Source organism: Pan troglodytes, chromosome 3 (assembly GCF_028858775.2).
Source record: "Pan troglodytes isolate AG18354 chromosome 3, NHGRI_mPanTro3-v2.0_pri, whole genome shotgun sequence".
Classification (NCBI taxonomy): domain Eukaryota; kingdom Metazoa; phylum Chordata; class Mammalia; order Primates; family Hominidae; genus Pan; species Pan troglodytes.
The window spans coordinates 2438759-2459999 of NC_072401.2; the positions used below are offsets into that span (position 1 = coordinate 2438759).

General features: G+C 62.0%; 2 protein-coding genes across 4 annotated transcripts in view; one reads left to right on the forward strand and one right to left on the reverse strand.

Moving 5' to 3' along the window:
- The first annotated feature begins 6364 nt into the window (after positions 1 to 6364).
- NAT8L (N-acetyltransferase 8 like) lies at positions 6365 to 11133 on the forward strand. The gene is made up of 3 exons (XM_016951166.4): positions 6365 to 6829; positions 7940 to 8104; positions 10701 to 11133. The coding sequence occupies exons 1-3, from the start codon at positions 6454 to 6456 to the stop codon at positions 11066 to 11068; spliced, it is 909 nt and encodes a 302-aa protein (XP_016806655.2). The 5' UTR covers positions 6365 to 6453; the 3' UTR covers positions 11069 to 11133.
- A 7775-nt stretch (positions 11134 to 18908) lies between these two features.
- The window catches only part of POLN (DNA polymerase nu), a 170944-nt gene continuing 168611 nt past the window's right edge, over positions 18909 to 21241 (reverse strand). For all 3 annotated transcript variants that reach the window (XM_063808588.1, XM_054683714.2, XM_063808589.1), the window contains 2 exons: positions 19921 to 19982; positions 18909 to 19252 (listed from right to left, as the gene is read on the reverse strand). In XM_063808588.1, coding sequence (XP_063664658.1) covers positions 19067 to 19252; positions 19921 to 19982 — 248 coding nt within the window. In that variant the 3' untranslated portion in view covers positions 18909 to 19066. The remainder of the gene's footprint in view (positions 19253 to 19920; positions 19983 to 21241) is intronic.

Consider the following 21241-nt stretch of genomic DNA (forward strand, 5'->3'; position numbering starts at 1 on the left):
TCTCACTTATGTGGTCACTGCCTCACATTTTCAGGCTGTAAAAATTATTAACAAGGAAATAACTTGAGATGATGGCTAGCTTTGTTTAATGGACAAATCAAGCATAATAGTTAAGAATGAGTAAAGTTGGCTGGGCACGATGGCTCACGCCTGCAATCCCCGCACTTTGGGAGGCCAAGGTGGGCGGATCACCTGAGGTAGGGAGTTGGAGACCAGCCTGACCAACATGGAGAAACCCTGTCTCTACTAAAAATACAAAATTAGCTGGGTGTGGTGGCGCATGCCTGTAATCCCAGCTACTTGGGAGGCTGAGGCAGGAAAATTGCTGGAACCTAGAAGGCGGAGGTTGCAGTGAGCTGAGATTGCACCATTGCACTCCAGCCTGGGCAACAAGAGCGAAGCTCCGTCTCAAAAAAAAAAAAAAAAAGAATGAGTAAAGTGAATGTAAATGGGATAAAAATTTATAAATGAACTTTTCATAGTTACAAAAGTATTTTTACTTTTATTTTTTTTTTTGAGATGGAGTCTTGCTCTGTCGCCCAGGCTGCAATGCAGTGGCGCGATCTCGGCTCACTGCAAGCTCCGCCTCCCGGGTTCACGCCATTCTCCTGCGTCAGCCTCCCGAGTAGCTGGAACTACAGGCGCCCGCCACCACGCCTGGCTAATTTTTTGTATTTTTAGTAGAGACAGGGTTTCACCGTGTTAGCCAGGATGGTCTCGATCTCCTGACCTCGTGATCCACCCGCCTCGGCCTCCCAAAGTGCTGGGATTACAGGCATGAGCCACCGCGTCTGGCAGTATTTTTACTTTTTTAAAAATAGGATCTTGTGCTGTTGTCGAGGTTAGAATGCAGTGGTGCAATCATAGCTCATTGCAGCCTTGAACTCCTGGGCTCAAGTGATCCTCCTGCCTCAGCCTTCTAAGTTACCAGATTTGCAGGTTCCATTGTACCTGGCTTAAAAATCTTTTTCAGTAACTTAATATTAAAATCATGTGATGTTAAATTAATAGGTAATAATTGTATTAGTCTGTTTTCACACTGCTGTAAAGAACCACCTGAGACTGGGAAATTTATGAAGAAAAGAGGTTTGATGGACTCACAGTTCTGCAGGCTGTACAGGAAGCATGACTGGGAAGCCTCAGGAAACTGACACTCACGGCAGAAGGTGAAGGGGAAGGTAGGCACATCTTCCCATGGCAGAGCGGGGAAGAGAGACAGAGAGTGAAGGGGGAAGCACCACACACTTTTAAACCAGCAGATCTCGTGAGAACTCACTCACTATCGTGAGAACACCAACGGGCAAATCCACCCCCATGATCCAGTCACCTCCCACCAGGCCCCTCCCCTGACACACGGGGATCACAATTGAACATAAGATTTGGGTGGGGACACAGAGCCAAACCATATCAATCACACGTCTGAGGTTATTTTTTATTTTTATTTTATTTTTTGAGACAGAGTCTTGCTCTGTCACCAGGTTGGAGTGCAGTGGCACGATCTCAGCTCACTGCAATCTCCGCCTCCTGGGTTCAAGCGATTCTCCTGCCTCAGCCTCCTGGGTAGCTGGTACTACAGGCGCCCGCCACCATGCCCAGCTAATTTTTGTATTTTTAGTAGAGACGGGGTTTCACCACGTTGGCCAGGATGGTCTTGATCTCTTGACCTCGTGATCCGCCTGCCTCGGCCTCCCAAAGTGCTGGAATTACAGGCATGAGCCACCGCGCCCAACCACAACATGTCTGAGGTTATTTTTAAGTGAGTTAAAATACTGAAACAATCATTAAACACAATTTTAAATTGATATACGTTGGCATTGTATTTTTATATGGTATAGAAAAGTTAAAAATATTTAGATCTGTTAATAAGCAAAAAATTGAGGAAACATCTTCCTAAAAAATTATTAAATGGGCCGGGTGCGGTGGCTCACGCCTGTAATCCCAGCACTTTGGGAGGCTGAGGTGGGCAGATCACGAGGTCAGGAGATCGAGACCATCCTGGCTAACACAGTGAAACCCCATCTCTACTAAAAATACAAAAAAATTAGCCGGGCGTGGTGGTGGGAGCCTGTAGTCCCAGCTACTCGGGAGGCTGAGGCAGGAGAATGGCATGAACATGGGAGGCGGAGCTTGCAGTGAGCCAAGATCACACCACTGCACTCCAGCCTGGGCGACAGAGCGAGACTAAAAAAAAAAAAAAAAAAAAAAGAAATGGTTTCCATCTAAAAATGCTGATATAAAACAGTTCAAAATTCCTGCCTAGGTTTTTCACTAAACTTGAAGTTACTGACTTACAATTGTAGTTAATGCACTTTGGGAGACCAAGGCAGACAGATCACTTGAATCCAGGAGTTGGAGACCAGCCTATGCAACGTGGCGAAACCCTGTCTCTACACAAAATACAAAAATTAGCCAGGCGTGGTGGTGCAGGTCTGTAGTGCCATCTACTTGGGAGGCTGAGGCAGGAGGATTGTTTGAGCTCAGGAGGCAGAGGCTGCAGTGAGCCAAGATCACACCGTTGCACTCCAGCCTGAGCAAGAACAGGGAGACCCTGTCTCAAAAAACACTGTAGTTTATATATATAATTAAAACTACTAGATGTAAAAGAAACAATTCTGAATACAGAGCATGTAAGAAAAATAGGTTAGGTTTTTGGTAAAGATTATAAAGAAGGCATGAAAATGTGGTTTTTGTTATGGGAAGAGTAAATTTGTCTGGAGGTTTTTAAAGGTTTAGTTGAAGGGATAAAAACGAATGATAGATAAAAGTGAGTGGATATAGAAAGCTGTGGAAAGAAAGAGAATGGGGTAAACTGTGAGAGGTTATAAAAGATTTATTGGGCTGGGCGCGGTGGCTCATGCCTGTAATCCCAGCACTTTGGGAGGCTGAGGCGGGCGGATCGCCTGAGGTTGGGAGTTTGAGATCAGCCTGACCAACATGGAGAAACCCCGTCTCTACTAAAAATACAAAATTAGCCGGGCCTGGTGGCACATGCCTGTAATCCCAGCTACTCGGGAGGCGGAGGCAGGAGAACTGCTTGAACCCAGGAGGCGGAGGTTGTGGTGAGCAGAGGTGTCGCCATTGCACTCCAGCCTGGGCAACAAGAGCAAAAATCCATCTCAAAAAAAAAAAAAAAAGGATTTATTGGCCAGGCATGGTGCCTCATGCCTGTAATCCCAGCACTTTTGGAGGCCGAGGTGGGAGGGTCGCTTGAGCCCAGGAGTTCCAGACCAGCCTGGACAACATGCAGAAACCTTGTCTCTCTCTGAAAAAAAAAAAAAAAAAAAAAAAAAAAAAAAAAAAAAAAAAAGAGAAAAGATTGATTGACATCTTACCTTGCACAGTGAAAGCTGGTTGGGATTGGAGGGATTGGCATTCCCGTTGTGCTCGCAGCCCTCCTCCATCTTCCAGACTGTGGAACGCACAGGTGGGATAATAGAAAACCCATCTGCAATGCTGAAACCAGCTTCTAACACTCCCTGGCCTAAGGTGTTTCCACTGTGGTGCTGAACTGGGGTTCTGCCCTGTTTGGAAAACATCAGCTTTCTCTCTTTGAAATAATACCAGGAAGGCCCTGTGCCTGGATGAAGGAGCCTCCAAACCAGCTCCCCTTAAAGGCGATATTCTTCATTATTGCCGAGACCCTATAGAGCTTCTCACTGCACATTCTAAATTAATTAAGGATTCTCTTAACGGCGAGTTCTCAGGAGATGAAGACATGAAAGTTCAAGGTCTCCAACCTGGAGATTTCATGAGAAAAGCATCCAATATAGGACTTCGTCCAACCACAATAGATGGGACCACACCAGGCAGCCTCGCCAGAGAGGTCGTTTTCATCACTGGAGAACTTCAACATCTTGTTCTTCAGGCCAGGACCAGAAGGAGACAAAATAGGTATCTGGTTACCTTCAAAAATAGAAGCACTCTTCAGTTCTAGATTTCAAATTGTTAATAGTTGCCCTTATTTGTGTCATTTTTTCTTTTTCTTTTCTTTTTTTTGAGGCAGAATCTCACTCTGTTGCCAGGCTGGAGTACAGTGGCACGATCTCAGCTCACTGCAACCTCCGCCTCCCGAGTTCAAGTGAGTCTCCTGCTTCAGCCTCCCAAGTAGCTGGGATTACAGGCGCCCACAACCACACCCGGCTCATTTTTGTATTTTTAGTAGAGGCGCAGTTTCACCATGTTGCCCAGGCTGGTCTCAAACTCCTGACCTCACGTGATCCACACGCCTCGGCCTCCCAAAGTGCTGGGATTACAGGCATGAGCCACCACGCCCGGCCCATATTTTTCATTCTTAAATTGATTAGGCTTTGTGTTTCTAGATGTCCAAAGTCAACCAAAAAACCCCGAGGATGCTAGCTAGATGCTCAGAAGCCATCCGGCATGCGTGGCTCCTTCATAGCAGACGGCCTGACGGACCCCGTGCCAATCAACCTTGGCCTTGAGGCCTCGCGAAGTTCTTAAGCGCCCACCGCACCTGTCCTCTTTCCCCCCATGCGGGGTGAGATGGCCCGGGAATGAGCCTTCCCAGCAGAAAAACTTACATCTAGAATGTCGATCATCACTGCTTTGAGAAGAGAAAAATTTTGATCAAACACGAGAAATGAGAAAAGAAAAATAGCTGGAGCTATGTGGGATTCTCAAAGATTATCTGGCCCAGAGACACCTGAGTACAGGGCCTCAGTCCCGCCTCCCCACCCACGCCCGGGGCAACTGCTGGAAGGCATTTTGTTCTTTCTTTTCTTTCCTATAGTGTCCGCCTGGCCGCCTCAGCGTCATCTTCATGTTCCTGGAATTTGTGACAAATAATGTACACCAATCAATAGCTTATGCCATTTTAATGCAAATTCTTGGTGAATTTAGGAGCTGCGTCTTCATTTTTCCTTTAAAAACGCACTTGCAACTGCTGCGAATGAGAGCGCGTGCATTCAGACCAACCTGAGTCTGTCCTTCCACGCTGCAGTCCTCAAACTTGTCCCCAACAAACTCTATTTCTATTCGTTTTGCCTGTTTTCTCCTTTAGATTGAAAAGCTGACAGCGGGCCCCAGACACTGAGGGGGCGCCTTCCCAGCTTGGCTTCCCCTCCCCCTCACGCCCCCACCCCGTCCCCTGCCCCTCTCCAGGGCCCGTTCTCTGGCGGACGGGGCTGTGGACCAGTTCAGCCGCCCCTCCCCACCCCACCAGGGCGCTGCGGCCTCACTCCCACGTCCACGGGCAGGCCCAGCCCCTCCTGGCCTTTAGGTGACCTCAGCTGCCCGGCTGGCCCCAACTCCACCGCACAACGCAGACTGCGGGTCCCCAGGCCTGGACCCCTGGCCCCGTCCCGCCCGCGTATGTCGGGGAAGCTCTGCTCCGGCAGCCCTCGGGGTGGTGCTGGGAGGTCGAGCAGAACTGAAGGGGGCTAGGTTCGAGAAGCGCCGAGGATGGGGTCTGCGACCGCCTCCCCGCACCTGAGCTTCTCCGCCCCAGCCTGCGGCGTCTGCAGGTCCTACACGGCGCGGAGCCCCCGCTGCACCTGCACCGAGGCCACGGGGCGCATGCGCGGCCGCGGGGGGGCGGGGGCGGGGGCCGGGCCGGGAGGGGTCCTGCGGGCCCCGCATCCCCGTGCCCACTGCGGGGCTCGGACAGGGGGGCGCCGCGCCAGGCCGCAGACCCCGCCCTTCCGCGTCCCCACTCCGGCTGCCCGTGCGGCTCCGGACGAGGCTTCCCGGGGGCTCCGGGCCGGGGCAGCCGCGGCGCCCCCTCCTCAGGTCCACCGCGGGCGCTGCTTTCAAACAAAGGCAGGAGACGGAGCGGGAGACGCTGCCGTGACTGCTCCGGGCGGCCGCGGAGGAGGAGGAGGAGGAGGACGCGGCGCCGCGATCGCCGGCGGCCGGGCCCGGGGTCGGGACGCTCCCAGGCGCGCGGCGTGGGAGCGGGGGGCGGGGCGGGCGGCGCCCATCACGCGCTCCGCGGCCGGGTCCCGAGCCCCGCCGGGCGCCCCCGGGGCCAGGAGCCCCCGCCCGCGCCGCCGCCCCCGCCCGTGCCGGGCCCCTCGCGCTGCCCGGCCGCCCCGTCGCGCCCAGCGAGCCACCCGGCGGGGCGGGGGCGGCGTCTCCCCCACCCCCGCGATCACATGGTGACCCCCGGCAGCCAATGCAGTGGACGCTAGGACCCTGCGGGCCGCGGGCGCCGCGACTGCACCGGCGCCGCCGCATTATAAATACTTCTCCAAAATGCGGCGCAGCTCCCTGCGCGCGCCCCGGCCGCCCGCCGCCTCCGCCCCGCGCCCCTGAGCTGCCGCCGCCGCCGCCGCCGCCGCTGCCGCCGCCGCCGCCGCCGCCGCTGCCGCCGCCGCCGCCGCCGCCGCCGCCGCCGCCGCCGCGGGTCCGAGGGCGCCGCGCCCTTGCCCTGGGCCCGGCCGTGCCCGCCGCCGCCCGGCCGCGTCCCCGCTGCCGTGCCGCCCGGCCGGGTGCATGCATTGTGGGCCTCCCGACATGGTCTGTGAGACGAAGATCGTGGCCGCCGAGGACCATGAGGCGCTGCCGGGGGCCAAGAAGGACGCGCTGCTCGCCGCCGCCGGCGCCATGTGGCCCCCGCTGCCCGCCGCGCCCGGGCCGGCCGCCGCGCCCCCCGCGCCCCCACCTGCCCCGGTGGCTCAGCCTCACGGCGGGGCGGGGGGCGCGGGGCCGCCGGGGGGGCGCGGCGTGTGCATCCGCGAGTTCCGTGCGGCCGAGCAGGAGGCGGCGCGCCGCATCTTCTACGACGGCATCATGGAGCGCATCCCTAACACGGCCTTCCGCGGCCTGCGGCAGCACCCGCGCGCGCAGCTGCTCTACGCCCTGCTGGCGGGTCAGTGCGCCGGGCCCCCGGCTGCCGCAGTCCCTCGGGCCGGCGCGGAGCTCCCCCGCCCCGGCGTCCACGCGGACCCCGCGCCCGGCTCCCGGGGACCAGCCTGGGAAGCCCCCCGCTTTCTGCCGCGCCGGGCCCCGCGCAGGGCTGGCCATGGGCGTGGGGATGGGCGCAGGGCCCCGAGCGGGTCGGAGCCGGGGAGGGTCCGGGGTCCGCACCTGCGTCCCCGCCGCGCAGCCCCCCACCCCCACCGCCTCCCCTGTCCCCTCCCGGGCATCCTGGGTGGGGGCGGGTGCCAGGGCAGGTAGCGCCCGCCGCGGCTGGGCCCCGGCGAGTGCCTAAATATAATCTGCGGGCGGGGGAGGCCGCCTCCCGCTCGGTGCTAATTTATGAGGGAAAGACAGCCGGCGCCGCGGGGGGTGCGCGCGCCTGGCACAGCCGGGGCGGTCGCAGAGGGCGGCCCCTGCAGGGTCTTTGGGTGCCCTTCCCCTCGGAGCTTCCTGCCGGGGTGAGGGGGTTCGCTCCCATTTTACAGATGAGGCGCTTGAGGCCGCGTAGGGAGGACGCGACTCCCCCAAGGTCACGGCAGCCGAAATGCGGCTGGAAGCAGTGTGGGGCCTCCCTGCCCTGTCCCTGCCCTCAGAGCTCCCGGACGCTGGCCAGGAAGGGCTCTTGCTGGGGCCCTGGGAAGAGGGGGTCCTGGGGCCCGGTGCTGGAACGTGGGACACCCCCCTTCCCCCTCCCCCCTTCCCCCTCCCCCGCGCGGGGCCTGGTCTGCGGGGCAGCTCCCTGGCAGGATCTGCCCACCTTGGCTTCAGCAGGCCAGCGTGGGCAGAGCCCTTCCCGGCCCGGCCATCCCGAGGGTGTCCTGCCGTGTTTGGAAGCTCAGAGACCCGCCGAGGCTCATTCCAGGCGGTGCGGGTGGGTGGGGTGGCTGTCTTTACCGCAGGAAGCTTGGAAATAGGGAGAAGTAGAAAGCACCCGAGATGACCCCGGCTCCTCCACCAGGAGCGCGGCCGGGCGCGGCGTCCCTAGCGGGCTTCGCCGGGGTGGCGTCTCTGGGGCCTGGGGACCCCCGCCGCGCCGCTGACCCGCGCCCTCTGCCCTCAGCGCTGTGCTTCGCCGTGAGCCGCTCGCTGCTGCTGACGTGCCTGGTGCCGGCCGCGCTGCTGGGCCTGCGCTACTACTACAGCCGCAAGGTGATCCGCGCCTACCTGGAGTGCGCGCTGCACACGGACATGGCGGACATCGAGCAGTACTACATGAAGCCGCCCGGTGAGTCCCGCTCCTGCCGCTCCCCGACCTCCGCCCCAGACAGCCCTCGGGGGCACGCACTCCAGCAACCTCAGGGCAGGCCTGGGCGAGGGCCGGCGTGGGTGGGCCTGAGCCGGGGCCCCTGTGACCTGAGCCTTCTGGGTGACCGAGGCCTCCGGTGTCAGCGGGGCTGGGGGAGGCACAGCCGGCTCCTCCCGCTGAGTGACCTGAGCCGGCCCTGCGACGCAGTGGCTCCACCGTTTCCTGCTGTGGATGCGTCTCCCTGGCGCCTGCTGCGGTGGGGCAAGGGCCGCTGGGCTCTGTGGGTCCCATCTGGTGTGCCTTGCGGGGATGGGGTTGCCTGCAGTGCCAGGGTCCTGGGGGGAGAGGGCTTGTGCGGCAGGGGCCGGGGACCCTATTGGGGCACAGAGGATGGGGTGGGGGCAGGGGACCTGACCTTGAGCCTTGGCCTTCACTTCTGGCCTGATCGCTGGGCCGCTTAGCTGAAGGGTTTTGTCCCAGCCCCTGTGGCCTTCTATAGCTGGAAGAGCTGAGTCTGGGCTCTAGGGGGGGTGGGGGTTGTTCTCCACCCTCGGGCTGGCCCCCCAGCCGCTGAGCCACACCGGTTCCCCCATGCCGGATGCCGCAGGGGTGAAGACTCTGCTCTCTGGGGTAGGAGGCTCTCTGCGATCCTGGAGCGTCTGTAGGCCAATGAGAGGGACAGAGTGTGGCCCAAAGGGTTGGGCAGGGTCTGTCAGGAGCCCTGTCAGTGTCAGGGGAGGGGCAGTGTCTGGCACCGCTGGCTGCCATGCTCCACCCCCGCGCCACGGCCTTGGTGCCTGCTGCTCTCCCTGACCCTTTCCTAAACCCAAACAGAGCATCTGAGCAGCCCCTGAGCCCTGGCCAGCCTCTGCTTGGGAGGGGAAACGGGCCATGAGGAAGCACAGGCCACAGCAACAAAGGGGGCTCCGGTGGGCACACGGGGCATGGCCCTGCTCCTTCTGGGCCGTGGCCTCCCTGGTGTGAGGGAGTGGAGGGGTAGCTGGCAGGGCTGCAGGAACACCCCACGAGGGCAGAGGCTGGATAGCTGCTGATGGCCCATGGTGGATTCTGGGAGCTGCTTGTGCACATGGGGAAACCGAGTCTTGGGAGGAGTGAGGTATGCCCAGGGCCACATGGTGCTGGGGGTTGCTACTCCTGGGATGGCCCTGATCTCTCATCTTGCCTGGGTAGGTAGAGGCAGAACCCCTGGGTGGTGGGCAGGCCAGCTGGTGGGAGGGATACTGGTCCAGGATCCCCTCCTTGGAGGTAGAGATGCTGTGTGGGTAGGGAGATGGGGGGTTGGGTGTGGGAGACCCCAGGGGCTCCAGGACAGGGGGCCGAGGAGGGGCAGCCCTCCTGGGAACCCTGGAGCTGCACAGAGCTTGGAGGGCCCAGCTGCTCGTGTCTGTGGCGATGGCAGCGGTGCCCGGTGGCTCCCCCCCACGCTGCTTCTCCTTGAAGGGCCTTCAGTACCCCTTTAGCCGCCTGCCAGGCCTCAGTGTCCAGCAGTGAAGGAGACAGAGGTCCCCCTCATGGAGCCAGCAGGCTGGTGGCTGTGCAGAGGGGCAATGGGGAGGGATGGGAGGGCTTCCCGGGGCTCGGGGCAGGTGCAGAGCCTCCTTGAGTAGGAGGCTGGATGGGCCACAGGCAGGCTGTGTGGCCCTCCACTGGCCAAACCCTTGGTCTTCAGAGAGGTCTCTGGGTGCCACCTCTGCCTTTGGCTGCTGGAGGTGGCTGGGCTTCCCCTGTGGCCAGTGCCTGCAGGTTCCCTCCTACAACCGCCCCCACCTGCCCCTGCACCTCTCCTCCTCCCCTGCCGGTTCCCCTCCCCCACGACCGCCACCTCCTGGCTTCGTGCCTGACTTGAGGTGAGAATTGGGCCGTGCTGTGGATGGGGTGATGGCCTGGCCACTTGGCCCACTGCCAGGAGAGGCCGGGGCCAGAGGGGCCATCCCCTGTCCCCCACTTGGATTTATAGGAAAGCTCCTCCTGGGCTGCAGGGAGCCTTCTGGACGCACTTTGCTGACCCCTGCCCTTTGCGGCCCTCTGCTGTGGGTGCTGGAGTTTGCCGTGATGGCCCGGGTGACCCTGGGTGGCCAGGAGCCACAGCAGTTTGGCTGCACCATGGCCTGTTCAGGGTGGCCTGGGCCATCAAGGCATTTGGTCTGGGAGTAGCTGGGCAGGGCAGGGGCCTGACTGGGCAAAGCCTGCCCCAGCTCTTGGTCTCAGAGGAGGGACTCGGGCCTTTGACCACTACTCTGAGCAGCGCAGCCTCCAGGCTTGACTGGGTCCTGGCTGTTGGCCTGTTGGGTAACAGGTGTTGGGCTGGCTTTCTCTGCTTAAGGAGCTCTGGAGGGGGGCTCTACCTGCTTGTCCTGAATAGTGGCTGCCCCCTCCCTTGGCTCCAGCAGAGCTGGTAGCTAGGCCCCGGGGGCTGCCAGGATTGGGTGTCCCACTGCCCTGGCTCGGTGTCCAGCTGGAGGGGGCAGTGCCAAGGGCCCCGTCTCACCCCAGAGGTGGAGGGGTCTCCCCAGCCTTCCTCACCGGGTGTCCCTGACCACCCTATCCCCTGCAGGCTCCTGCTTCTGGGTGGCCGTGCTGGATGGCAACGTGGTGGGCATTGTGGCTGCACGGGCCCACGAGGAGGACAACACGGTGGAGCTGCTGCGGATGTCTGTGGACTCACGTTTCCGAGGCAAGGGCATCGCCAAGGCGCTGGGCCGGAAGGTGCTGGAGTTCGCCGTGGTGCACAACTACTCCGCGGTGGTGCTGGGCACGACGGCCGTCAAGGTGGCCGCCCACAAGCTCTACGAGTCGCTGGGCTTCAGACACATGGGCGCCAGTGACCGCTACGTGCTGCCAGGCATGACCCTCTCGCTGGCTGAGCGCCTCTTCTTCCAGGTCCGCTACCACCGCTACCGCCTGCAGCTGCGCGAGGAGTGACCGCCGCCGCTCGCCCGCCCGCCCCCCCGGCCGCCCTGTCCGCCTCGCCCGCCTGCCCGCCGCCCGGCGCGGCCTGCTTTCAGACGCTCACTTGGCGTTTGTGTTGGGTTTCCCCTTTTCAACATCCTGCGGTTGTCTGGCTGGTTCCGGGGGGTGCAGGGCTGTTGTTCTTCGGCGACACTTTGGTGGGGGTGGGTTGTTTGTCGCCATAGCCCCTCGCCCTTCCCCACCTGCCTGGGCGGCTTGCCACCTGAAGAGTGGCATCTTGGACCACCGCGGCTGTCCATGATGCTGCCCTGCCCGCCGCCACTGGGGAAGGCCCAGCCTTGCTCACCAAGCACAGAACCTCTGCAGCAGATCCCGGGGCCAGGCTCCGGCCCCGCCTGCGGCCCCAGCGCCACTGCCTGTGGAGGCCCGAGCTGGCCACGGCGCTGCTTTGCTCCGCGCATGCCGAGGGTGTGGCCCGGCCGAGCATGCCGCATGCACACAGCCCCGCCCTGCCGCCCTGCCCAGACTGGACCCGGAGACCCGGGCTGGTGAGCGCCCCTGTCCCCGGCCCCCAGGTGGCTGTGGGAGGGCCTGCCCCTGCCCCCACCTCCTGGAGGGCCTGGTCTGCCCCGCGCAGCCCGGCTCTGTCCACACCTGCTTTGCTCTGACGCCCTCCTTTTCTCTGGCTCCGGCCCCTCCCCTGCCTGGGCTGGGCTGACTGGTGTCATCGCCCAGGTGACTCCCATGGCGTCCGTGGCACAGCCAGGGTGGGGGTCCATGGGACCCCTCTCCCCAGTGCCCACTGGATCGTGGTGGCCTCTCCCAGATGTCCCCGGGGACCTCCTGCCTCTGGCTGACGGTCCACCCTGTGAATCTTACCAGCCCAGGCTGCTGCCAACAGCCTCCAGCCCACAGCTTCTCCCAGCCTGAAACCAACACATTTTCTAATAAGTTATTTAGACAGAATAGCACTCTGCATGACTTTAATTCTTGGGACAAAACGGTAGTTTGTACCCTAAGACAGTTTCTGGCCCAGTGTGATGGGGGTGGGTGGCCGGGTGGGTGGAGCGTTTTGCTGTTGGAAACCTGGAGGGAAACCCTGATTGGATGTCATTTCCCGCCATGGAGCACGCCTCCCAGCCCCGGCCTGCAGGGTGGGCAGTGTGGGGGGCAAGGGAGTCCGCAGCCTCTGGGAAGAGGGGCAGGGCGCTGCCTTGGGCTGGGTGGGAAGAGGGGTGGCCGCCTCGGCTTCTGCTGGCCATGCTCCTGGTCTCTCCTTCCTGAGGTCACAGGCAGGGGCTGCCCTGGACGGGGGGGGGGGGGGGGGGGGTTGGCCTGGAAGGGGAGACAGAGGTGGAGGGTGGCACAGGCTGCACATTCAGCTTAGAAGTGGACCTGGCTTTGGTGGCAGGAGAAGAATAAACACTTGCCCAGACCCCTTTGTGTGGGGGAATTGGGGAGGGGTCGTGGCAGGCAGGGTGGGCCACGGAACTGGGTCCCAGGCATCAAGGCCACGTGCAGGGCCATGGAGGGATGCTTCTCACGAGGCGCTTCAGAAGTGAGCGAGGGGACAGAGAAGCCCTGCGTCCAAGGGCCTTTTGTCCTGTTAGCAATTGAGGTGTGCAGAGCACTGTACAGACCCCACTCCCCTGTACATTCCTCCCTGGAGGTGCCCGGTCCCCGCTTGGGGATGGGAGTTTTGTAGACTGTACAGAAATCGGCACCCTATTTTCTTGCAGCTCAGATTTTGTTAATCTGGAATATACAGACAGACGTAAAGTGTTTTAGCAAAATGGAAACAAACAGTTGTGCCTTTTTCCTCTTTTGGTTTGGTTTGGGTTTGGCCTGGGGCTGGTCCCAGTTGGTGCGGGGCATGCTGGGGGCAGGAGGGGCAGGGCGGGCCAGGTGGAGTCAGGTCTTGGGGGTGTCGTGTCGGGGTGCCGCCAGCTTCCCTTGGTCCTGTGCCTTTGGAGCCTCGGGCTCCTGGGGTGCAGGGTGCTTGGGGGTGGCTGTTGGAGCCCACCGACGCCAGGGCAGGGCCTGGAGGCCCAGGGACTGCCAGTGTCTCCTGGATATTGATCCTAGCAGATCCCCCTCCTGGGGGTTCTGAGAGTCCTGGGCAGTGTGGCCTTCTCCCATTCTGGTGGCATCTGCGCCCGTGAGTGACCTCTTCCTTGGCTGCACTGCCCTGTGGGTGGTGAGACGCTTGGCCTTTTTTGTTGCTGCCAGGACTTGGTAGAGATGGCAGGAAGGGTGTGCGGGGTGGTTGTGTGCAGAACCCTGCCGCCCCTGAGGTGAGCAGAGGCACTGGTGTGCCTGCCAGGCTGGGGCGGAGCTGCCCGGAACCCTCGCCAGGCCAATGTGTAGCTTGGTGGGGCCCTTGAAGGCCACTGGGGGGTAGGTGTGTCCTCCCCCGGGGCTGGAGGCCGGGTGCCCTGGTGGGTGGGCCTGACCCGGCCCACCTCATCCCTCCAGCCTGGGATCTCACTGCTCTGCACATGTGCACTGACGTGAATTTTATACGTTTGTAGAAACTCTGATGTAACTTCTTCTACCTCTGAAGCGCCCTCCTGGGCCCTGCTGTCACGTGGCTGGTGCGGCTTCCCCGAGTGCTGGCCCCCTGCCCGCTCCCCATGGGCACCCACCACTCAGACTCTGCGTGGTGAGGCCCGGGGAAAGCCAGGCCAGGCCCTGGCACTGCTCAGGGGCCTGGGGCTCCTGGGATTTCTGTGTGTTTGGAAGCCTCTGTTTTTGGAGTGGGGGGCGTGGAAGGCGGGAGGGGCTGACAGTGCCTGGGGCCAGAGCTGGGCAAAGGAGGGCATCCTCGCTGGACGAGCAGTGCAGGCCTGACGGGAGGCTCCGGGCAGCTGAGGGCTGAAGCGCCTCGGGATGCCCCACACTGCCCAGAGCCATGGGTCTTGCTGTGCTGGCGGTGGGGTGGCCCCGGGCAGCTGCCACTGCCCAGGTGTGAGTCGCTGCAGACCTGGTCCCTGAGGGTGGGAGGCCTGCTTGTGCTGAAGCTGCCATGTGGTCTGGCCCCCAGAAGGGCTCCTGAGCGTAGGGAGTTGAGCCCCGCAGCCGTGGCGGCATCTCCTCCTCCTTCCTCCGCCCCATGCCCAGCCTTGCTTCCGGCTGGTGTCATGCCTTGGGGCCGGGCAGCAGCTGAGAAGCTGCCCCCGGAGGGAGGGGCCGAGGGCTGGGTCAGTCTGGCCTGAGGGGTGGATGGCTGGCCCTGGGGGAAGGCTGGGCCTGGGAGGCCCTGTGGACAGCAGGCCTGAGGCCACGAGGTCCTGGGGCCACCCCTCTCCTGCTCTGGGTGTCCTCCTCAGAGAAGATGGCAGAAGGCTGCAGGCCCTAGAGGGGACGACGGGCTGGGGACGCCCTGAGCTTCCTGGCTGTGTGGCAGGTGCTGGGGAAGCTCTCTGGGCCATAGGGACCTGGCTCCCTTCTGAGAGGCCCGCCTGCCCCGGGGCACCCAGGGCTGTGCTGGTGGCCTGAGGCTGGGAACTTGGGTTCCTGGGCTCTGCTGGTGCCTGGGCTTTGTGGGGGCCAAAGGTGGTTGCCCCGCCGGGCAGGGGGCTGTGTGGGCCCTCGTGGGGCCACCTTCCTGTCAGTGCCCGAGGGACGGTGGGACAGTTGCCCCTGCGCCAAGGGAGCCCACTGCCATTCCCCGTGGGCTGGCGCTGCAGTGGCGCACCCTGTATTGCCTGCTGACTTGCTTGTGTCTGTTTGGAAGCTGCTTCTGTTTGGCCACAGGCCTGTGTTCCTGGGCTGATGGCCACAGAGCTGACACTTGGGGTTTGAGTTCCAGACTTGGCAGACCCTGGGATCCGCTTACTCCTCGGCGCCACGGCTGCTGTGCTTCCAGAGGTGGCGTGATGCCTCCCGGGGCCACAGTGGGGTGAAGGAGGGCGAGCCGGACATACCATTGTTGGATGTATTTTTTTTAAAACAGCAATAATTAGCCATTTTAAAGGAGGGGTGTACCTGTGTGTGTGCATGTGCACGTGTTTGAGCGTGTGTGTGTGCGCAAGTGGGTTCTTGGATATGTGTAGTGTGAGCATGTGTGCATGTGTATAGGTGTGCGTGTGAGCGTGTGCACGTGTATGAGTGCATGTTGTAGGTGCATAAGCATGTACACGCATGAGCATGCATGTGCGTGTACACGTGTATAGGTGTACATGTGCATGAGTTGTGTACATGCGTGAGCACGTGTATAGATGTACGTGTGTGCGCGCATGTGTGCGTGTACATGTGTTTGTGTCTTGGGTATGCATAAGCATGCACGTGTGTATGAATGTCCGTGTGTATGCATGAGCACGTATGCATGTGTGATGCACATGTTCTTGTGTACTTCTCTGACGGGGCACATATGTATGAATGTATGAGTGCATACATATGCATATGGTGTACGTGTGTGTACTTTGTGTGTGGGCATGTATGCGTATGAGTACTTGTGTGTGGCTGGTGTATGGGTGAGCATGCACATGTGTATGGATGTATATGTGAGCTGTACGTGTAGAGTGTACATGTGTGTTGCATGAGCATGCATGCGTGCGAGTGCCTGTGTGTGTACTTGCATATATGTGGCTGTGCAGGTACCCAGCGGTGGTGGGCTGGCAGTGCCCGGGGAAGCAGGTCCTGCTCACGGCTTCCCTGCTGGGCCCCCGGCCCCAGGCCGAGCCTCCCTGGCCCCTCTTGCCCCTCAGTGGAGCAGGGCCTCGGTGGAGGGCCTGGGCAGCTCCAGGGCAGGTCCGGGGAGGCCAGGCTTGGGGAGCACAGGGGGTGGGGTTCACTTGCTGCTGTTTGTTCCCGAAACTGTACTGTGAGCCCACGGCGGGGGCAGATTGTTCTGAGGCCCCAGATGTGCCAAAACAGCCCCCAGGGTGGGGGCGAGCGAGTTCTGAGGAGAGGGGCTGCGGGGGCCGGGGGTGGGTGTGTGCCCCTCCCCTGAATGGCCCCCAATGCTGCTGTTTTTCAATAAAACCAGAGTTGAAGGCACCTGGCTCCCGTGCTCTCTTGAGGCGCTTTCTGCCCACTGTGTGGCAGGGCTGGCTTTCAGGGATGTGGCCCCACCCTTGGTTGCCCAGTTTGGCCCCTGCTGCCTCCCCCTTCTCCCCTGGCCACCCCCTTTCCCCACCTCGGCTCCCCTACACCTGGCCAGGCTGCCCTGCAGCCAGCACTGCCCCCTGGAGGGAGTGTAATCCAGGAGGTGGGGCAGGGGGGCTTGGCCCCATGGGCTGAGGCCCCTCCCCCAGCAGGCACCCAGCCGGGTGGGCTTTGCCCATTCACTCTCAGGCCTGGGATCCCCCTGAGCAGCTCCTGGGCCTTGCCCTCCCCCAGCTCTGTGCTTGGTCCTGGGTACTCTAACTCCTGGCAGACAGCTTGTCCCCCAGCCCTTGCCCCCCCACCATTTTTGCCACCCCAGTGGGACCAGGCCCTGTCCTCCTGCGTCTGGGGTTCCCAGTTCCTGTGGTTATGTCGACCCTTACCCTGGCAGCCCCGGCGCCTGCCTGCCTGGCCCCTCGGAGGAACAGCGGTGCTGAGGGAGGGTGTGAGGTGAGCAGGCATTAGAGCCCACCAGGATGTGGGTGGACCCCCAGTGTCTGTGAGGGAGGATGCCAGGGCTGGGGTCCAGGCCGAGGGTGCTGCAGCTCAGGGCTGTGGGGTGGGGAGCTGGGTGTCGGGAGTCTCACAGACAGACATGGGGTGGACACAGACCCCTGCCCTGGCAGGTCCCCGTCAGGATGCCAGTCTTGTTGGCAGAGGAACTCCTGGAGTCTGGGGGGTCCCCCAGCTCCACAGCCGGTCCCCTGGGCCACTTTCCTGGTAGGGGTTTCCTTGGCCCGGCTTCTGCCTTTCCCACCCTCCCAACCCGTGCCGCCAGGCCCTCCAGCCAGGACCCTGAAGGAACCCCAGGCTGCGAGTATCTTTCCAAGGGCAGGGGCAGGGGCAGGGCTGCCCCTCAGCCTGGAGAGCTAGGCAGCCTTGGCCTGGGCTCGGGTTACGAACAGCAAAGCCCATGTGGGACATCCCACTGAAACTGCGGCAGGATGGAGGCCTGGGTGCGGCGGGTACATCAAGGCCTGGCGGGCCTGTTGGGGCTCAGAGTGCTGCCCAGGGAACGCAGGCAGGGGCAGCACCGCACTGGCGGGAGGGCCCAGCCGTGGCTACGGGCAGCTCCCTGGATCACTGGGACGTCCCACCACACTGGGGGCAGGCCCAGCCACCCAGGACCGACACACATGGGAGGTGGTGAAAATGTTTTTGAAGCCAGGAGAAAATCAGGCCGTCTCGGCCAGAGTGGGTGTTCTCTTCCTGGGGAGAAACCAAATGCTTCCTTGAGCCACAGGATGGGCACCTGGCTCCCCCAGGGGGCAGGAAGCACCAAGAGGGGCGAGGCTGGTGTGGCATAGCAGCAGGACTGTGATCTGGACCCAGCTGTCCCTGCCTCCCCAGCACCGCACACGCTGTCAGGCAAATGCTACGTAATTGAAGGGAAGAAGGAACGGACTTCCAGCACCCGCAGACCACAGCAGCGAGGTCCTGACCAATTCATTGTGATGACCCAGGTCACCCAGAAAAGATGACCCATGTTCAGTGGGCACAGGCAAGCCACGCGGGTGACACAGCCACCACTTGAAAGAGGGCAGGGTGGTACACACGGTGGTGGTGGGGAAGGCCACTGCTCAAACCCACAGCACCATCTGCACCCCATATACTCACCCCTGGCCGGCCTCCTGCAGTGGCACCAGGTGTCCCCACGAGAAGCCAGCACCTTGATGGTGAGCCTGAGTGCTGGCCGCTCTGTGGGTGGCAGCCGGGGGTGACATCCCTGAAGGGTGCAGGGGGCCCTGTGCCCCACTTCAAGGGACGCTCTTGGAGCCCAGACCCAGACCTGGGTAAGGAAGTACATGGGAGGGGCTGAGGTACCCGGGGGGGGTGGCCTGAAAGCAGGACCCCGGGAGCACATTTCCAGGGGCCACCACAGAGACAGGGAACCATGGTACAGGGTGAGGATGCAGCTGAAATCCTGGCTGGTGCACTTTTGAGCCCTGTGACCTTTTGGTGCCTCAGTTTCCCCACGTGCAAAGAGGGGATCGTGTTGGTGCCTCTGTCGCAGCCTGCTGTGAGGTGGAGGTGAGTCACAGGTGTCCTGCTGGGCTGGCAGTGAGGCCACTGTGCATGAGGGAAGGCAGAGGGGCACGTGGGACGGGAAGAGTCTGGAGGGGCTGCTTGGAGCAGTGGCTGTCTCAGGAGCCAGCCTGTTTGCAGCCACTGGTCACTAGCCTGCAGGAGGCTCATGGGAGAGACCTTGTGGCCTGAGAGCATGTGACCCCAGACGCCCGCGGGTCCTCGGTGGCCACTAGGCTGCATCCATGGCGGAGGCCTGCAGTGGGTGGCCAGGTCTTCTCATAGAGGGGCTCCTCTGGTCCTCCTGACACATCAGTCGGGAACACAAGCTCCAGGGGCCTCAGTGCCTGCGGGGAGGCTGTGTTCTCTGCATCTCAGTACAGGGCTGCACGCTGGGCTGGCCTGGGAGGACGGTGCACGCCCTGGGCCATGGCTTCCTAAAGCGAAGGGAGTCAGCAGGGGGTGACACCATAGGGCGTCAGAGCTGGTGGCTTCTTGGACACCTGCCGGGGGGAGCAGCTGCTGAGCCACGAGGCAGCCCCCTCCCCTGGAATCCATGGGAGAGGGAGCTGGGAGTGCCTACCCAGTCTGGAGTGTCTGGCCCAGACCCAGCCTGGGTCACTCCCAACTGGGGGCACTCAGCCCTGCCCCGGCCAAGTGGCTGGGGGTTGTGGACGCGGCACTTCCCACTCACAGGAAGAATTCACTCAGACAAAGATGAGGAGGGCTTTGCACAGGCATTTACTCCAGGGGATGACGGGCCACCCCAGCCCCAAAGGGTTAATGCATCCTGGGGCGTACAGAGCTGGTGACCTTGGGGAAGGCCACACAATGGACTGCTGGAAACCAGTTCTCTCCTCCCACTGTTGCCTGGGGCTACAGACAAAATGAAGGCGAAAAATGCGGGGGTGGGGGCTGGGTGCTGACAGGGGACCCGGGGGTAGCCAGGCTGTTGCTGGGAGACTCAGTGCGACATGGGCCTGGCGGAGGGCCCCAGGCCTCCTGCAGTGGCACCAGGTGTCCCCATGAGCGGCCGGCACTCAGGCTCACCTTGAGGGGTACCTGCAGGTGGCAGCCAGAGGTGAGCCCCAGGCCTGGGCCAGCTACCCCCAGCCACCTCCCAGACCCCACGCAGGGGGACAGGGCCTACAGCACACAGGTGCACACATCGATACATGATCAGACAGCCACACGCACACATGTGCATACACGTGCACACTCACCACACTCGCCCAGCAACAGGCTTATGCCACATCCACCTCCCAGTCACGACACCTCGATCTTGGTGGAGGTTCCCCCACCTGCCAGGGCCTCTGTGCCAGTGGGTAGGCTGCGGCCGGCAGACAAGGTGCCCTTGGACGGGTGGGTGTGTCCTGGGGCGTCCTGTGCTTGCCCCTCAGGGTCCTGCCCCCGGGGAGGATTGGTGGCTCCTAGAGGCCAGGAGAGCCCTCCTAGGGGTCCCTGACCTTGAGTGGACCAAGCCTTCACAGCTCTTGACAGGGAGGGAGGGGTCCAGCCCCAGCTGCCGTCCCTGTTCACTGAAGTGAGCAGAGTCGGGTGGGGCTTCCCGGGCTTCAGGGACGGTCCAGCCTCCACTGCTGTGCCTGCTGCGGAGTGGCCATCTCGGGGCTGGGGCTGCACCCTTTGGCCTGGCTCTTCTGCCCTGGGGGTGCTGGCCTCCCCCTCCCCCTGGGCTCCGGAAGACCGGGCAGGCTTAAGTGTCCCCTCACCTGAAGCTGCAGCTCCAATGCCTGCACCTGTTCCAAGGACTCCATGGTCCTCCTGACGAGAGCTAGAGTGCAGAAGAGAGAGGAGGCCCTGCTGGTCTCCTGGCCTTGGGGCCTGGGAGCCGAAGACAAGAGAACTTTCAGGCCCGAGTCCTGCCCCGGCCCCTGAGCCCCCTTGTTTCCTGTGTCCACTCGGTCACCTGAACTAGCTGTGGGACCTTAATGCCCACAAGGAGCCCCTGAGTGCCCAGCCCCTGAGGCTGAGTCCAGCTCCCCCTGGCCCCATCCACAGTCCAGGATGCCTCTCGCAGGCCCCTTGGCCCTCGCTGCAGCCCCTCCTCCTGGCCTGGCCCACCACACAGCACTGGCCCTCACCCCTACCCCTCTGGCTCAGCTCACCCCAGCTGGGGGCCATGGGGTGGGGCAGGCGTCATGCCAGCTCTGTTCCAGAGCCACTGGGGCTGGGAGGATGGGGGAGGCACAGGGAGCCCCCACCAGCCAGAGCCACCAGGCACACAAGAACCCCCCATCCCCACTACTGCCCAGTGAAGTTTGAGGCAACAGTGGCTTTGTGCCACGGGCAGGCTGACCCCGTTGTCGGGGCGTGGATCACCATGCAGCAGTGGGGCTCAGAGCCCTACGAAAGGGAAGGCCTGGGCAGGGGCCAGGGGTGGGACCCGCAAGCTCAGGCTTTCTCAGGGCTTGCTCTGAAACCTGGAGCCCCTGGATAAACATTCGTTCAGTCCTTTTGTGCTGTGTGACACTGCAATGCAAAGATGGCGGCAGGAGCCCCAAGCCGTGGTGGGCGCCACCTCACTTTCCAGCCCTGCTGGCCCCAGCAGAGCGAGGGTCTCCCTGGAGACCTGTCCCTGGTTTGTCCTGAGCAGGGCCAGCGGCCACCCAAGCTCTGTGGCCCTCAATGTCTTCTGTGCAGGAGCCGGTCACTGTCTGCAGGGAGCTGTCGGCCAGCAGGTGGGCACACGGCCCATGTGCATGGTGGGAAGCCCTGCAGAAGGACCTGGGCCCCCCTGGGGACCTTCTTATGGGGGCGAGGCTGGAGAGCCGGCCCAGGCCAAGCTGGACCGTTGGCTCCTCATGCTGGCTGGGGCTACCCTGAGTATGCAGAGAAATGGTCCCTCTTCTGTGCCTGGTGGGGTGGTGCTGTTGACTGAGCGGGTGATCCCAAGCAACTGCTGCTCAGAGAGGGGCAGCAAGCGTGGGGCTGAGCTGGCACTCAGCTGGAGCGCTCCCTGTGGGGCCCTCGGGAGGGCAGGCAGGGCAGAGATGCTGGGCGCTACACACCGCCTGGGAGATATGACCTGAC